This window comes from Nicotiana attenuata, unplaced genomic scaffold (assembly GCF_001879085.1).
Source record: "Nicotiana attenuata strain UT unplaced genomic scaffold, NIATTr2, whole genome shotgun sequence".
Lineage (NCBI taxonomy): Eukaryota > Viridiplantae > Streptophyta > Magnoliopsida > Solanales > Solanaceae > Nicotiana > Nicotiana attenuata.
Genome location: NW_017674227.1, coordinates 44,733 through 58,744, shown reverse-complemented (window position 1 = coordinate 58,744; position 14,012 = coordinate 44,733). Strand labels below are relative to the sequence as shown.

The 14,012-nt window shown below is 37.9% G+C and overlaps 1 protein-coding gene across 1 annotated transcript; it reads left to right on the top strand.

Annotated features, from left to right (window-relative positions):
• Positions 1-251: 251 nt before the first annotated feature.
• Positions 252-10,705, top strand: LOC109218238 (chaperone protein DnaJ). Its single transcript, XM_019382592.1, has 11 exons — positions 252-726; positions 937-1,005; positions 1,196-1,291; positions 1,422-1,546; positions 3,268-3,463; positions 6,362-6,537; positions 7,312-7,441; positions 7,769-7,929; positions 8,852-8,928; positions 9,949-10,000; positions 10,321-10,705. The coding sequence occupies exons 1-11, from the start codon at positions 430-432 to the stop codon at positions 10,544-10,546; spliced, it is 1,605 nt and encodes a 534-aa protein (XP_019238137.1). The 5' UTR covers positions 252-429; the 3' UTR covers positions 10,547-10,705.
• The last annotated feature ends 3,307 nt before the right edge of the window (positions 10,706-14,012 follow it).

The following is a 14,012-nucleotide window of genomic DNA, read 5'->3' as shown; positions in this document are numbered from 1 at the left end:
TTTTACACTTCCTTTCTATATGATAGTTCTACTCCTACCTTACTTTTTCTTTATAATATTGCAAGTTTATTTTTCATAATGTTGGTGCATGACATCATGAAACGACATAAACAATACAATCTATCCAAATATTGTATACATCAAAATGATACAATACAATATTATACGATGCATTATAAAACGATACATAACAACCATCCAAACAAGCTATAATATGGTGATAAGACCTTGCAGAGTGCCCCAACAATATAGAGCTTGGAATGTAAAAATCAAATGCAATGAGAAAATTGATAAAGAGAGAAAAAAGAATAGAAAACCCCTTTTGTCCCTTCTAGAGAGGTTTTACATTCTCTTGCCAAATCAAAACAACCTACTCCTTGCTTCTCTATTTGTTCCCGGCCGGCCGTTACCTCTACACTCCGGCCGGCGATGCCGGCTATCCATAACCCTAATTGGTTCTGCACTGCGTCTAATATTAACCCAAACTGCTCTCTCTCGAGCTTCAACTTCCCTAAAACCCTCACATTTTCGAGCTCCTTATCTCCACCTCTCAAATTCGTCTATATTAAGCCTAATCTGTTCCCCCTTAACCGGAAAAGACGGCGCTTTGTTAGTGTTTCAGCCGCTGCGAAGTCGACCAGTTCCGACCCCTATTCAGTTCTTAATGTCAGTAGAAATGCAACGCTCAAAGAAATCAAAGCATCTTATCGCAAGCTTGCTCGCAAAGTATAACTCCTCTGTGAACTTACTATTACATTAATGTATGTTATGTATGTATAAGTTTGGTTTGGGTGTTCATATGTTAGTTGTTAATTGTTATTATCACCTTCCCTGTTGCTTAAACAAACTTTGTGCTTGAATGTCTTTGATAAACACATTTCTGTCTTGTGGCATTTTCTGCTTCTTGAATATGAACACTTCTTTGCTTGGGAACAGTATCATCCTGATGTGAATAGAAGTCCTGGAGCTGAAGAAAAGTTTAAAGAGATTAGTGCTGCATACGAGGTAACATCCTGCTTCCTTCCCCCAACACTTCCCTTTCTTCTCTGCTGGGGAATTTTATGTTGAATTGATTACTTACTGAGATTGTGAAAAGCGCTTGTTGAAATGATGTGATGTATCCAATTTGGTGAAGATTTACTTCTTGGTCTTTTCTTTCATTGTTTTCGATTTGATTACAAAAGTGTATTATTAGGTATTATCAGATGATGAGAAGAGGTCTTTATATGACCGTTTTGGCGAGGCAGGGTCGCGAGGAGAATATAATGTGCCTGGTAACGGTGCGCAGGGGGTAAGATCATGTAAAACAATTTATTTCTGCTACTTTTGGCAATGTTAAGAGTACTGACCTTTTATTAATGTTTTCATATTTTTCTTCATGATGACTGGTTTCTGTTCCCGCGTGATTATCTGATCTTTAGGTGGACCCTTTTGAAGTATTTTCTGAGTATTTTGGAGAGTCAAGTGGCTTTTTTGGAGGAAGTGGTGGATCAGGAGGCTTCAGCTTCGATTTCAGGAATATGGGGAGGCAGGATCTCGATATTCGGTGAGTCTCCATGCGCTTTTGCTTCTGAAACTATGTATATCTTAATATCTTGGTCTTGGTGATATTTGGATATGTCTCGTGCAGAAAAAATACAGTTTTCTGATTACAGTTATATCTTTCACTGGGTGTCTTCAGTCCCCCCAAACCCCCCCAAAAACAACAACAGTAACAACCCAGTGAAATCCCACTAGTGTGGTCTGGGGATGGTAGTGTGTACGCAGACATTACCCCTACCCCGAGGGGTAGAGAGGTTGTTTGTAATAGACCCTCGGCTCAATAAGACAAAAAAAGACACAATATCAGTACCATCAATAAAAACCTTAGAAAGAAATAGCAGCATCATAAGAACATAGATGAAAAGCAAAACAACAACCAGTAGATAAAGCCCGGCACTAAGAGAAACGAAAGAGTAATGTGAACTCAAACATTAACCATTTACAGTCTAAGACAAAACCCTAACAGACTAGCCTCACTCTAGCGCGCTGTAGAAATTTGCACAACTACCTCCTAACCTATGACCCTAATGCTCGACCTCCACAACTTCATGTCTAGGGCCATGTCCTTGGTAATCTGAAGCCTCGCCATTTCCTGCCTGATCACCTCTCCCCAATACTTCTTAGGCCGCCATCTACCTCTCCTCGAGCCCACCAAAGCTAGTCGCTCGCACCTCTTTACCGGGGCATCTAGGCTTCTCCTCTGAACATGCCCGAACAATGTGAGTCTAGCGTCCTGCAACTTGTCATCCATGGGGTCACTCCTACCTTCTCCCGAATATCTTGATTCCTAATCTTATCCATTTTAGTGCGCCCGCACATCCACTTCAACATACTCATTTCTGCTACTTTCATCTTCTGGATATGAGAGTTCTTAACTGACCAACACTTAGCCCCATACAATAAAGCTGGTCTAACCGTCGCTCTATAAAACTTACCTTTGAGTATCGGTGGCACTTTCTTGTCACACAGGACTCCAGACGTTGACCTCCACTTCACCCACCCCACCCCTATACAGTGAGTGACATCCTCGTCGATCTCCCCATCCCTCTGTATAACCTACCCAAGGTACTTGAAACTGTCCCTCTTGGGAATGACTTGGGATCCAAGCCGCACGTCCTATCCCGCTACCGTCGGCTCGACGCTGAACATGCACTCTAGGTATTCCGTCTTAGTCCTGCTCAACTTGAAACCCTTAGACTTAAGGGCCCGTCTCCAAGCCTCCAGCCTCTCATTGACACCGCCTCGCGTCTCATCAATTAGAACAATGTCGTCAGCAAATAACATACACCATGGCACCTCTCCTTGAATATGGCGTGTCAGTGCATCCATCACTTGAGCAAATAGGAATTGGCTGAGGGCAGATCCTTGGTGTAACCCCATAACTACCGGAAAATGCTTTGAGTCGCCTCCCACTGGCCTAGCCCAAAAGGATGAGTTTCTACTTTCTACTACTTTATAGTAACATTCATTGTTGAGGAGAGTTTTTAGCTCTTATATATTGCTGGGCGAAGGCTTGTATAAGTTCCATGGCTTTACCTGCATCAGTGAAATAGAAGCAAGAATATTGAGGAAAAGAAAACAGAATAACTTCTCCATCAGCTTTGGTTTGATACTATGTTCGAAGTAATTGAGGACAAGAGGAAAGAGTTTGATTTGTTCTTCCTTCGTAGTCTGTCTTTTTCATTAGCTGAATATCTGGTAATGAATTTATTTCTTGTTTCCCAGTTATGACCTTGATTTGAGCTTTGAAGAGTCTATATTTGGAGGGCAGCGAGACATCGAAGTACCTTCTCTCGATGCATGTGATAGTTGTGGTGGGACTGGTGCTAAATCTAGCAGTTGTGTTAAAGTCTGTTCTGACTGTGGCGGAAAAGGAGGAGTGGTGAAAACACAGAAAACACCTTTTGGAATAATGTCTCAGGTAATTTCACATGCTTGCATGAGAAATTAGTAATTGTTGCATGCTATGGTAAATCACTTATTTTGTTATTCATCTTCTTTTCATGTTACAATCTAAACTGATTTCTTGTTGGATATTCTATTTCTTGATGGCTTTTTTTCCCCTCTAAAATAACATTTGACTGAAAAGTTTGCAAGCTTGTATTTTTTGTTGATTAATGGACATAGGTGTTATCATGGAGGGGAAGGGGAGGGGAGGCTGGACTCGTAGGTCATCCCTAGGAGAGGGAGTTTGAAGTACCTTGGGTCTATTATTCAGGGGGAGAGATTGACGAAGATGTCACACATCGTATTGGGGTGGGATGGATGAAATATAGACTCGCTTCCGGTGTTTTGTGTGACAAGAAGGTGCCACCGAAGCTTAAGGGTAAGTTCTACAGAGTGGTAGTCAGACCAACGATGTTGTATGGGGCTGACTGTTGGCCAGTTAAGATCGCTCACGCCCAGAAGATGAAGGTAACAGAGATGAGGATGTTGAGATGGATGTGCGGGCACACCAGGTTAGATAGGATCAAAAATGAGGTTATTCCCGACAAGGTGAGTGTGGCCCCTATTGAGGACAAGATGTGGGAAGCGCGACTTAAGTTGTTTGGTCATGTGAGGAGGAGGAGCACAGACGCCCGGGTGAGGAGGTGAGAGAGGGGGAGAGGTGATTAGGCAAGACATTACGCAGCTTCAGCTGACCGAGAACATGACCCTTGATAGGAAGGTATGTAGGTCGAGGATTAGGGTAGTAGAGTGTTCATAACAGTAGTATTGGCACGCAGTCTCGCTTTCTGTTGGTAGTAGGTTCTTATGACTAACCGTTGTTTTCTTTCATTGTTGATCACCTTACTATCTGGTTGTTTTTATTCTACTTTTATATAGCTTTTTTGTACTGTCCCTTGTCTATATTTTCATTAATGTGGTGCTTATGCTTTCCTAAGCTGAGGGTCTATTGGAAACAGCCTCTCTATCCCCAAAAGGTAGGGGTAAGATTTGCATACACACTATCCTCCCCAGACCCCACGGTATGAGATATTACTGGGTATGTTGTTGTTGTTGTTATCATTGAGGGATTTCTCGGCATAAAAATTATGCACTTTTATTTGATGTTCTCTACCGCTCCCTTTGTGCCAAAAGCACAGTCCTACTTCCTTTTTAGCTCATCCCAGAATAGTGTACTGTCCACTTATCATGGGAAGAAAAATCCGAAACTCCCTTTGACCAATTTCTTAATCCACTTTTTACCTGGCACAATCATTAAAATGATGGTTCAAATTGTGCACCTAAGGTTGTGGCCTAGTATTAAAAAGTGGGTGCGAACCTTGGAGACCAAGGTTCAAATCCGATCTGACACAAACAACACTAGGCGATTTCTTCTCGTCTGATGCTTAGGTGGTAGAGTTACTTGGTATTTGTGTCGTGGGAGGTGGTAATTACCTGTTGACTTCTGTATTTTGGGAGTATAAAGGAAAGTTGTATTAAGAGTAAAAGAGGGTCCCATATAATTTTTTGTATTTATAAAAATGTATTAAAACTTTCCTTTTTAGATGGATTGGGCATTCTTTTCGAACAAAGCAAAACAAAAAGTAAGAAAGTTAAAATGGGACAGAGGACATTTTCTAGAACCCGAAAAGCTTTACGAGACTCTCTTTTGTTCCTCTCCATATAATTCTATCCATTATTTGCTCTTCAATAATCTCAATATATGACCTGACGTCTCCATATACAAAATCATTAATACCTTCAGGAGATGATTAAATTTGGAGGAGGTATCCCTCCATACTTTGCTGAACCTTTTATTTTTTCATTTTACATGATATGATTCAAAGCTTCAAATATATCAGCAATCAACTGGTATATATTATTATCATCTCATATACTATTTTGAACTATTATTAAGGGTCTCCCTGGACCTACGGCTACATGTAAGTCTCCTCTTTTATCATTCTGCTCAAGTTAAGTGTGTTCTTCTTTATATGCTTCCTACATTATTTGTGTGTGATTTTTGGTGATGCTTTCCGGGTAATATTGTATTATGCAATTCTGCTAATTGCAATTTAGAACAATGAGGAGGTGCGAGATGCTGATCTTGGAGGGCCAAGGAGAGGTAGAGATAGGCCGAAAAAGTATGTTGTAGAGGTGATTAAGCAAAACATGGCGATGCTCCAACTTACTGAGGACATGATCCTAGATAGGAAGGTGTGGAGGTCGAGAATAAGGTAGAGGGTTAGGTAGTCAAGTGTTGTCCTTGCTCGTTCCTGTAGCTTTAGTGCATCACTCGGTGTTAGTCTTGCGTTTTCTTATTCTTTAGATTTCTGTTATTACTTGTTGTTTCTTTCACTTTGCTTTCTGATTTCACCACTTAGGGTTAGTCTTGTATTATCGCTTCGGTTTTCTTATTGGTTGCTTGTTGTTGCTTCTTCGTTTTATCTTTCCTGGACCTAGGGTCTCTGCCTTCCTATAGGTAGGGGTAAGGTTTGCGTACATAGTACCCTCCCCAGACCCCACTTGTGGGATTACACTGGGTTTGTTGTTGTTGTTGTTGTATGCTATTTTGAACTATATCGCCACCGGATATCATGGCAAGTTTGATGACCATTTCAGATTAACTGATATGATGCTACTGTCTTTCACCTATGGGCAAGTAATCTATACTACGGTTTCGAGATAGTGGAACTTTCAAAGAAGATAAGATTTTGCTCTGCTCACTATGCTTATTTATTCTGCTAAATGATTGTTTTTAAGCAAAAAAAAAAAAAAGAAATTCTCTCTGCACATCTGACCTGTGTGTTATTTTGAACAGTTTGCTGCTGTCTATATTTTAGTCTGCTGGTCCTTCTTGACTTGCTTTCTAGATTCTGATTCATGTTTTCAGGTATCTATGTGCTTGAATTGTGGAGGTAATGGAAGGATAGTAACTGATCATTGTCGAAAATGTGGTGGCCGTGGTCAAGTACAATCAAAACGAAGTATCAAAGTGGTTGTTCCACCTGGAGTTCATGACGGAGCCACAATGCAAGTTCGAGGAGAGGGTAACATTGACAAGAAAAGGTTCCCCCTTAACTAAAGCTCCTAAGTTCATGTGATTAAGTAGCTTTCCCCTATTTTCATGTAAAAACTTAATGCTTTGACTAAAATTGTCAAGTTACTAGAAAATCTGCAGTATATGCAATTTGAACTTTCAGTTTACTTGAACAAATACATCGTATCGTGATTATAAGAAACAGGTTCCTCTGAGTCTAAGTACATGCTTGATTTGCCTGCTCTGCTTGAGATGTTGCTGCTTGTTATTAATTATTTATATGGTGTTAATGTCATGCTTCTCAATCTTCAATATTATGATGTATGTCCAGTCTTTTGATACTATGTGGATACTTTCTAGACTGTGAATGCTCCTCTTTCTGATTTGCTGTTAGTGTCTTCTGTTTCATTCTGTGTTGTGAAACAAGTGCAATAGATCATAAGAGTGAAGAAGATTTTGAGGAAATCTGAGTCACAACTTGAAGCATGTCCTCATCAATAGCTATAAACTTCTTTAAGCAAAAGTACTTCCGAAAAGTCCAAAGGAACATGGGCTAAGGATCTAGCTTAAGTTGTTTTGCTTATTGATATGCCCAAACTCCTTAAGGTTTTTCCTCTCACCTAGGTTAGAAAGTGTAACTTAGCCGTTTTCTGTTCTATATCTTTTTCTGTTTCTCGTCGCTAAATTTTTATGGCTCTTTTGGGAGAGTGGGGTGGGTGTTCGAAAGGCCTCATCAAGAATAGACATCAATGTTCTTCTCTTTTCGCTATCATCCTCACAGCTTAATTTGGTCTTCTTTGCAGTAGTATAGCTGGTGACCTCTATTTGATCATCCACGTCAAACAAAATCGTGAAATTTGGAGGGACGGTCTTAACCTGTACTCAAAAGTAGACGTTGATTTTACTGAGGCCATTCTGGGGACAGTTAAGAAGGTAATAGAAGCATTACAAAAAGCTAATTGCTTTTTTCTCCTCTCTTAAAAAGGCAATTAAGTTTTGAAAGGATGGCTAGCAACTTTTTATTCTCCTTTCAGTCGTTCCCCATATCTGTTGCCTGCCCTGCTCTCCCCTTCCCTTACCCAAAGCAACTTCCCGTCATGGCATTGTGTGTTTCTGGGCATTTTAATATGCTTTGAAGTGCTTGTAGATGGTTCCTTGTAGATATAATAGCGACATTACTTCTTAAAAGAATCACATCCTGGGATATGGCCTTATGGATGTGTTTCTTTTCCTCATAGACTCTTGTTTGGACTCCTATAGGTGACAACTGTAGATGGTATGAAAGATCTTCAGATTCCTCCTGGATGTCAACCTGGAGAAAAGATTAAAATGTCAAAAATGGGAGTGCCAGACATGAATAGATCTTCAGTGAGAGGAGATCATCTTTTTCTGATAAATGTTCAGATCCCGAAGAATCTCAGGTTTGAATTTGTTCATATAAGCTTTCAGATACACCTGTAGTTCAATTAATCAGTTTGGATGGGATAAGATGCCACATCTATTTAACTGTAAAGGGCTTCTTAATCCGCAGAATTCTCTTTCGTGTCAATTTTTTCTGTGAATTTTGACTAAAGTTCTTTGCTAAAACCTCATCAACAGAAGGTCCTGTACGAGCCATCAACTTTCTTATGTGATTAATCAACATAAGAAGCAGAATGTTGAAGTTGGAATAAACCTGAAATGTTCCTTTGCAAGTTAATTGAAAAGCAGTTTATCTTACGAGACAAAATATATGCTTTAGCTTCTTCCTTTAGAATTACATTGTCTATATATGTTTAGTCTGATCTTACAATTCAGGATCTATCATACCAAAACAAAAAAGGTAGGAAAGGCGTGTTGATTTGACGCCTTACCTCTTTGGAAGTCCTTAGTTTATCTTCCGCCCAATGTTGCCTCTTTCACTAGCATCTTACATGGACGTGCATCATTTGTGATCTGTTTCTTTCCTTGTCACCAGAAATATCTTATAGGCAACCTAAAAAAGCTATTCGTGTCTTGCTTGTATTTTCTTTAAAAGAAAAACGAAAAGTCTTCATTTTAACATAGGTCTGCTAGATAAGTCGGGGCTGACAAAGTCGATACTTTCTTCTCTCAGATTTAGTGTAGCTGTTTTGTTTAATTACTATACGTGTGGTATAGTAATTGGTAGGATACCATCGATTCTGCCTAAGATAATTGACTTCAGGCGGATCTGCAAGGGAACCGGGTTCATGTGGTCAACCTCTTTTTTTAAAGTAACGTAAAGTCTGAGTTGAAGAATTTTCTATGTTTGCTTGTTTCATCTAAAATTGTTCCCTGATATGTGTCATGTTCAATAATCTGTGTTCTCTTCTCCTATGTCAGTGATGCAGAGCGCACCTTAGTTGAGAAGTTGGCTTCACTTAGAGCAACATCGAAGCAGTATTCAGTCTCATCTGGTGGTATATCTTCTTATTCTTTCTTCTTTCTTTTAAAGAGTCCAAAGTCTTTGTTTGATGAGAGGAAGAATTTCAGTCAGAGAACCATATCAGAAACATAAAGAAGAAAAATTCACTCAGAGAAGTGTGTCAAAGGCAGAGTCACAGTCGGCAAATTTGAGCACCTGTACATGGAAATAAGGGTTATGTTAGAAACAATTACGACTATTGGTAGTGATAAAGTTATGGACATTGGGTCTAACAAAACCCCAAAAGCTAGCTCGTAAGGTGAGGATTGCCAGGCCATATAAGGAGACCAAGTCCCCCATCGCTTAGCCGATGTGGGAGACAACACCCCCGGCACGCCCGGGCCTTCCAACTAGAGCGTGGACAATATAATATGGGAGCCCAAAATTGGTGAAACAAAGAATTGGGATGGGCCCGACTCTAATACCCTGATAAAGATATGGACATTGGACCTAACTTAACCCCAAAAGCTAGCTCATGAGGTGAGGATTGTCTAAGCCATATAAGAAGACTAAGTCCCCCGTCCCTTAGTCGATGTGGGAGACTCAACATGTATAAGGAGGGATCCAAAGAAGTGAACATGCTAGAAGAATTGTAGTACTAGCAACTTCTGGTTCTAGCGAAGCCTTTAGCTCTCATCCACTCTCTTTAATATCGTTTATTACTGGGTTTGCCAAATACACCTCATCCACTCCCTTCAAAAGTAGACCATTGTCTAGGTCTACCATTTGAACCTAAAAATAGGGAACCCTGCTAGATTGAACCCTTCAGATATAGTTTCAGATGTGATATCAAAAAGCAAACTTAGCCTCATTTCTTTAACGCAAAGTATGCAATGTTTCAATGCATGCCATCAACCCTTGCCTTTTATTTTGTTTGATGCAGTTAAGTTAGCGAAGTTATTTGTTTCTAGTATGTTACCTTAACCATGTTCACTAGTTTCTTCATTCTTTACCTTTTAACTTTTATGAATAGGGATACCAAGAAATAATCTGGATGGGAATCTTGCTTTTGCAGGTGATAGTAAAGGTGTTGCACATTTGTGGAAACCGATCAAAGACTTTCTGAGGTGCATTATATACTGCAATCATATCTCAACTTAAGACTATGAAATGTCTATTTTTAAAAAAATATTAGTTTGTCCTTATTACACTGCTGATTTGATATTATCACAACTTGACCGGTATTTATGAATCGGCATACATGAAAATAAAGAAGAAAAAGTAAAAGCAACTAGATGAAAATCAAGTCCAATCGAAACTATAGAAGCTCGAGAAGGAATACCAAAACCTATTCCACTCTCGGAGTTTTATGGAGTATTTGGATACTGAAAACTTACCGTTGTCTGTCTTTTAATTTGTATACTTATGGTCATTCGTCCACTTGTAGGATGGGGCGATCTGGTAAAAGATTTGCATCAATTGGCACGGACACAACAGCTTTTTGGAGTTTGAACAGACCATTACCTAGTTTTCCTCTAATGACATCAGTTTTTGCTGTTTTATTTGGAACGTGTACTTTTGCATTGGTTAAAGTTTGTTGTTATAAAATTTTGCAGCCAAAAGGATCAGTGAAACCAAAATTCCTTCTTCACAGGGAAATTAAAGAGCAATAGTTGTGTTGTAAAATTTTGCGGTTGAAACCAAAAAATTTTATACACAGGGAAATTAAAGAGCAATAGTTGTGATATCGTGCTGGTTGTCTCATGCAATACATGAATTTGACATGATGGGGACAAATGTTCATTTTATCTATCATGCATTTTTCATTGTTTCGTTTGCTTCTTTGGTATTTATTATGTGTATTGCTCCTTGTCCGAGTGGATTAGGCAGGTCAATTACTGGTCGGATTGCTAAATCGTTTTACATATCAGGTTATTGAATTCCCGTGAGATTTGAGATATAGATGGCATTGATGCTTTCCTGTTATGTAAATGATCATTCTTGCTAGATTTGCGAGTTTTGAGATGGCTTAAATTCTAATCTGGAAAGCAATTAGGAGTACTTTATTCCATTGTTGCGTGGACTCTCCAAAATGCTGTTGCGTCGTGTTGGATCCTTCAAAAACGCATTACTTTTGGAGGATTTGCTATGCATCCGGCCATATTTTCTGGGCAACATAGTTTTATACGGCATGTTTTAGACAGCAATTTGTTTAAGGCAGAATTAATGGAAGCTGTAGAAGAACTGTTTCAAAAGGATTTATTTTTGCTTTTACTGCTTCTCTGTACTTGTGCATCAGAAATGATCGTTTATCAATCAGGAAAAATAGGAAAAAGGTAATGTAGCACAAGGACTATGGATTATGATGTGCTTAAACATAATTAATTAGCTCTTAATAAATTGCTAATCTAGGAACTTGTTTTAGTGGATTGTACATAAAGGGGTTGCATGTACTTATGTGCACTTTTCAGTTGTATTCCGAAGGATAAGGAAAATTGTGTGGTGTGGCAGACAGTGAAAAGAAACAAAGGCTGCGACTCCAACTCAAAAACCTTACTATAAAGTTTAACCTTGACAGCTTGTCCTTTTAGGGGTCATTCGGTTGGAAAAATGTTGTACCAAAATTAATTATTTCGGGATTAGTTATTTCATCTTTTTACGAGGATAAAAATACTATAATCCCGTATTAATTATACCGTAATTTTTTCCAATCAAATATAGAATAAACTCTTTTTAAATTTAATCCCGTAATTAATTATTCCTCGTTATTCATACCAAACAAGCCCTTAATTAAAAAGAAACGAAGTAATGATAATAAGGAAGAAAAGAGAAAAAGGGAAAAAGCAATAACAGCTTGACACAGTTGTCTGTACGAAGGTGAAGCAGTTGTAATGGTTGGCAAATTTATTCTCATAATATATACTGTCGATAAAGTTTGTCATCCTAATCTATTCTCGCCTAAGCTTTATTCCTCATTAATAGCTTTAGTACTATCCACCTCTATCTTTGGTTGGTAACTAAAGATACTTCATCTAATCCAAATATCCAATCAATTTCTTTTTCCTAAGAATTCAGATAACAAGTATTCCTTCCCCTTATATATTATTAGCTTTATCAAATAACTTAATACTATTCGTTTGTAACAACTAACAACTCCTTAGAAAATGTTTTATACATAGTGTTTGGAAGTATTTGTTGATGTTATAGAGCTGTTGATATAGTTACACTCTGGTTTGTGTCAACTTTATTCTACACCTGCGTCATGTTATTATGAAAATTTGATGTACATAATTCATGTCTCTAGCTATAATCATGCTGTCATGCCATCCCAAAAAATGAAGATGGCCCCATCCTTACTCACTCCCCCCCCACCCCCCACCCCAAGAAAAAAAGGAAAAAAAGAAGAAAGAAACAGATAAGTAAGAAAAGAAAGAAAAAGTGAAGGATAGATACTCTCACAGTTTGCAACCACATCGTTAATGTCATCAATTTGCGAAGGGAGAAATATGAAGAAATTAGTTAATTCCCTTATCTTCATCTCTTTTCCTCATTCTTGGAGAAGCAAAGAGAAGTATATCTCACTATTAAAATTGTGGTGAAGTAATAAGTATTCATTTATTTTTAGTTGGAGGTATTAAGATCGAGTCTTGACAATAAAATCGAATTTGACAAAGAGTGCTATACTTCTACGGTATAATTTTTTGATGCGAATCTAATTAGTTGAGTTTTAAAGATGATACTAAGCATTGAACAGAGAACCAAAAACTAAATGGACTAATAAAAAAAATGATCTCTCCAATCCATGTGAGGACGCGAAGAAATATTCTTGCACTTTGGGTTCAGATACTAACTTTGCTAGAGGATAAATATGTCCTTACATATACTTAATAATTCAATAAAATAGTTATTACGGCCTTTGATCAATTAACCCAAAAACCCAAAATTTAAATATAAATTAAATATAAACTTAAAGACACAATTAAGAATGACTTTGAGGTACTAATGACTAAATTGTACTCCAAAATAAGTGATTTTTTGGCATTTTTTTATGGTCCGAAATAAGTGATTTTTTCAGATTTCAAGAATGAATTAATTATTTTTTTCCTACATTATCCTTGGAGTAAATAGTGTTGGAATATGTGTTAGGAGTGTTGATGTGAGATAGTAAAGGTTAATATGGTCAATTCTATTTCTAATTAATGCTAGAAGGTGGATTTCTTAATCTATGTGAAAACATCCAAAAAAATTACTTATTTTGGAGAGGTGGGAGTACTAAGTATCTGTCAATGTTCAATTCAATTAAATAACCTCAAAATTTAGCAAACAGCCACTCAAACGGTCACGCCGCTCACCTTCATGTTACTGCCATTAATGAGGTTGACTGACCTTTCCTAAGAAATGTAGAGTATACGAGTTTAGATGACAAGTAGCTTTTAATTAGATTTTATATTTTTATTAAGAAAATGTATTAAATTTGTTCAAATAAATAATCGCTAAACTCTATTATCAAAATATGCTACGAGTTCCATTATAGGTCAAAATTCATTAACTTTAAATCCTTGAAAAATGTTTTTCTTGAAAACTTCTTTCCCGAAAAATGAGTGATTTTATCACTTATTTTCTTATGTTTAGTTGATTAGTGAGAAAAAAAATTCAAAAAATATTTTTAATGTTTGATTAGTGAGTAAAAATATTTTGTTGAAAATATATAATTCAAGCAAACACTATGTGGTGTGAGGTGAGGGGGAGAGGACTGTGGGGGTGGAGTGGGGACTGGGGAGTTTGGGGTGGGCGGTCGACGAGGGGGTTGGGGTTAGGTGGTGGGGATGCGGGATGGGAAATAGGGTGGGAAAGATTGAGAAAGAGTGAGAAAAATATTTTCCCTCCTTTTGATAGGGAAAATATTTTCCTAATGAAAATGAGTTAATAAGAAAATTATTTTTCCGAAACACTTAAATTAAACAAATATGAAAAAATTGAAAAAATTTGTATCAAACAGCAAAATCGCTGAGTTAGCTCCGTATGCGTCAGTCGATGAGTTTTCAACGATTTAGCACGAGTACTGGCGGGGTCAACCATACTTATTTTTGCTTCGCCGGAAATCTTGTGCGCATAAAGTTTGACACAATAAATATATAA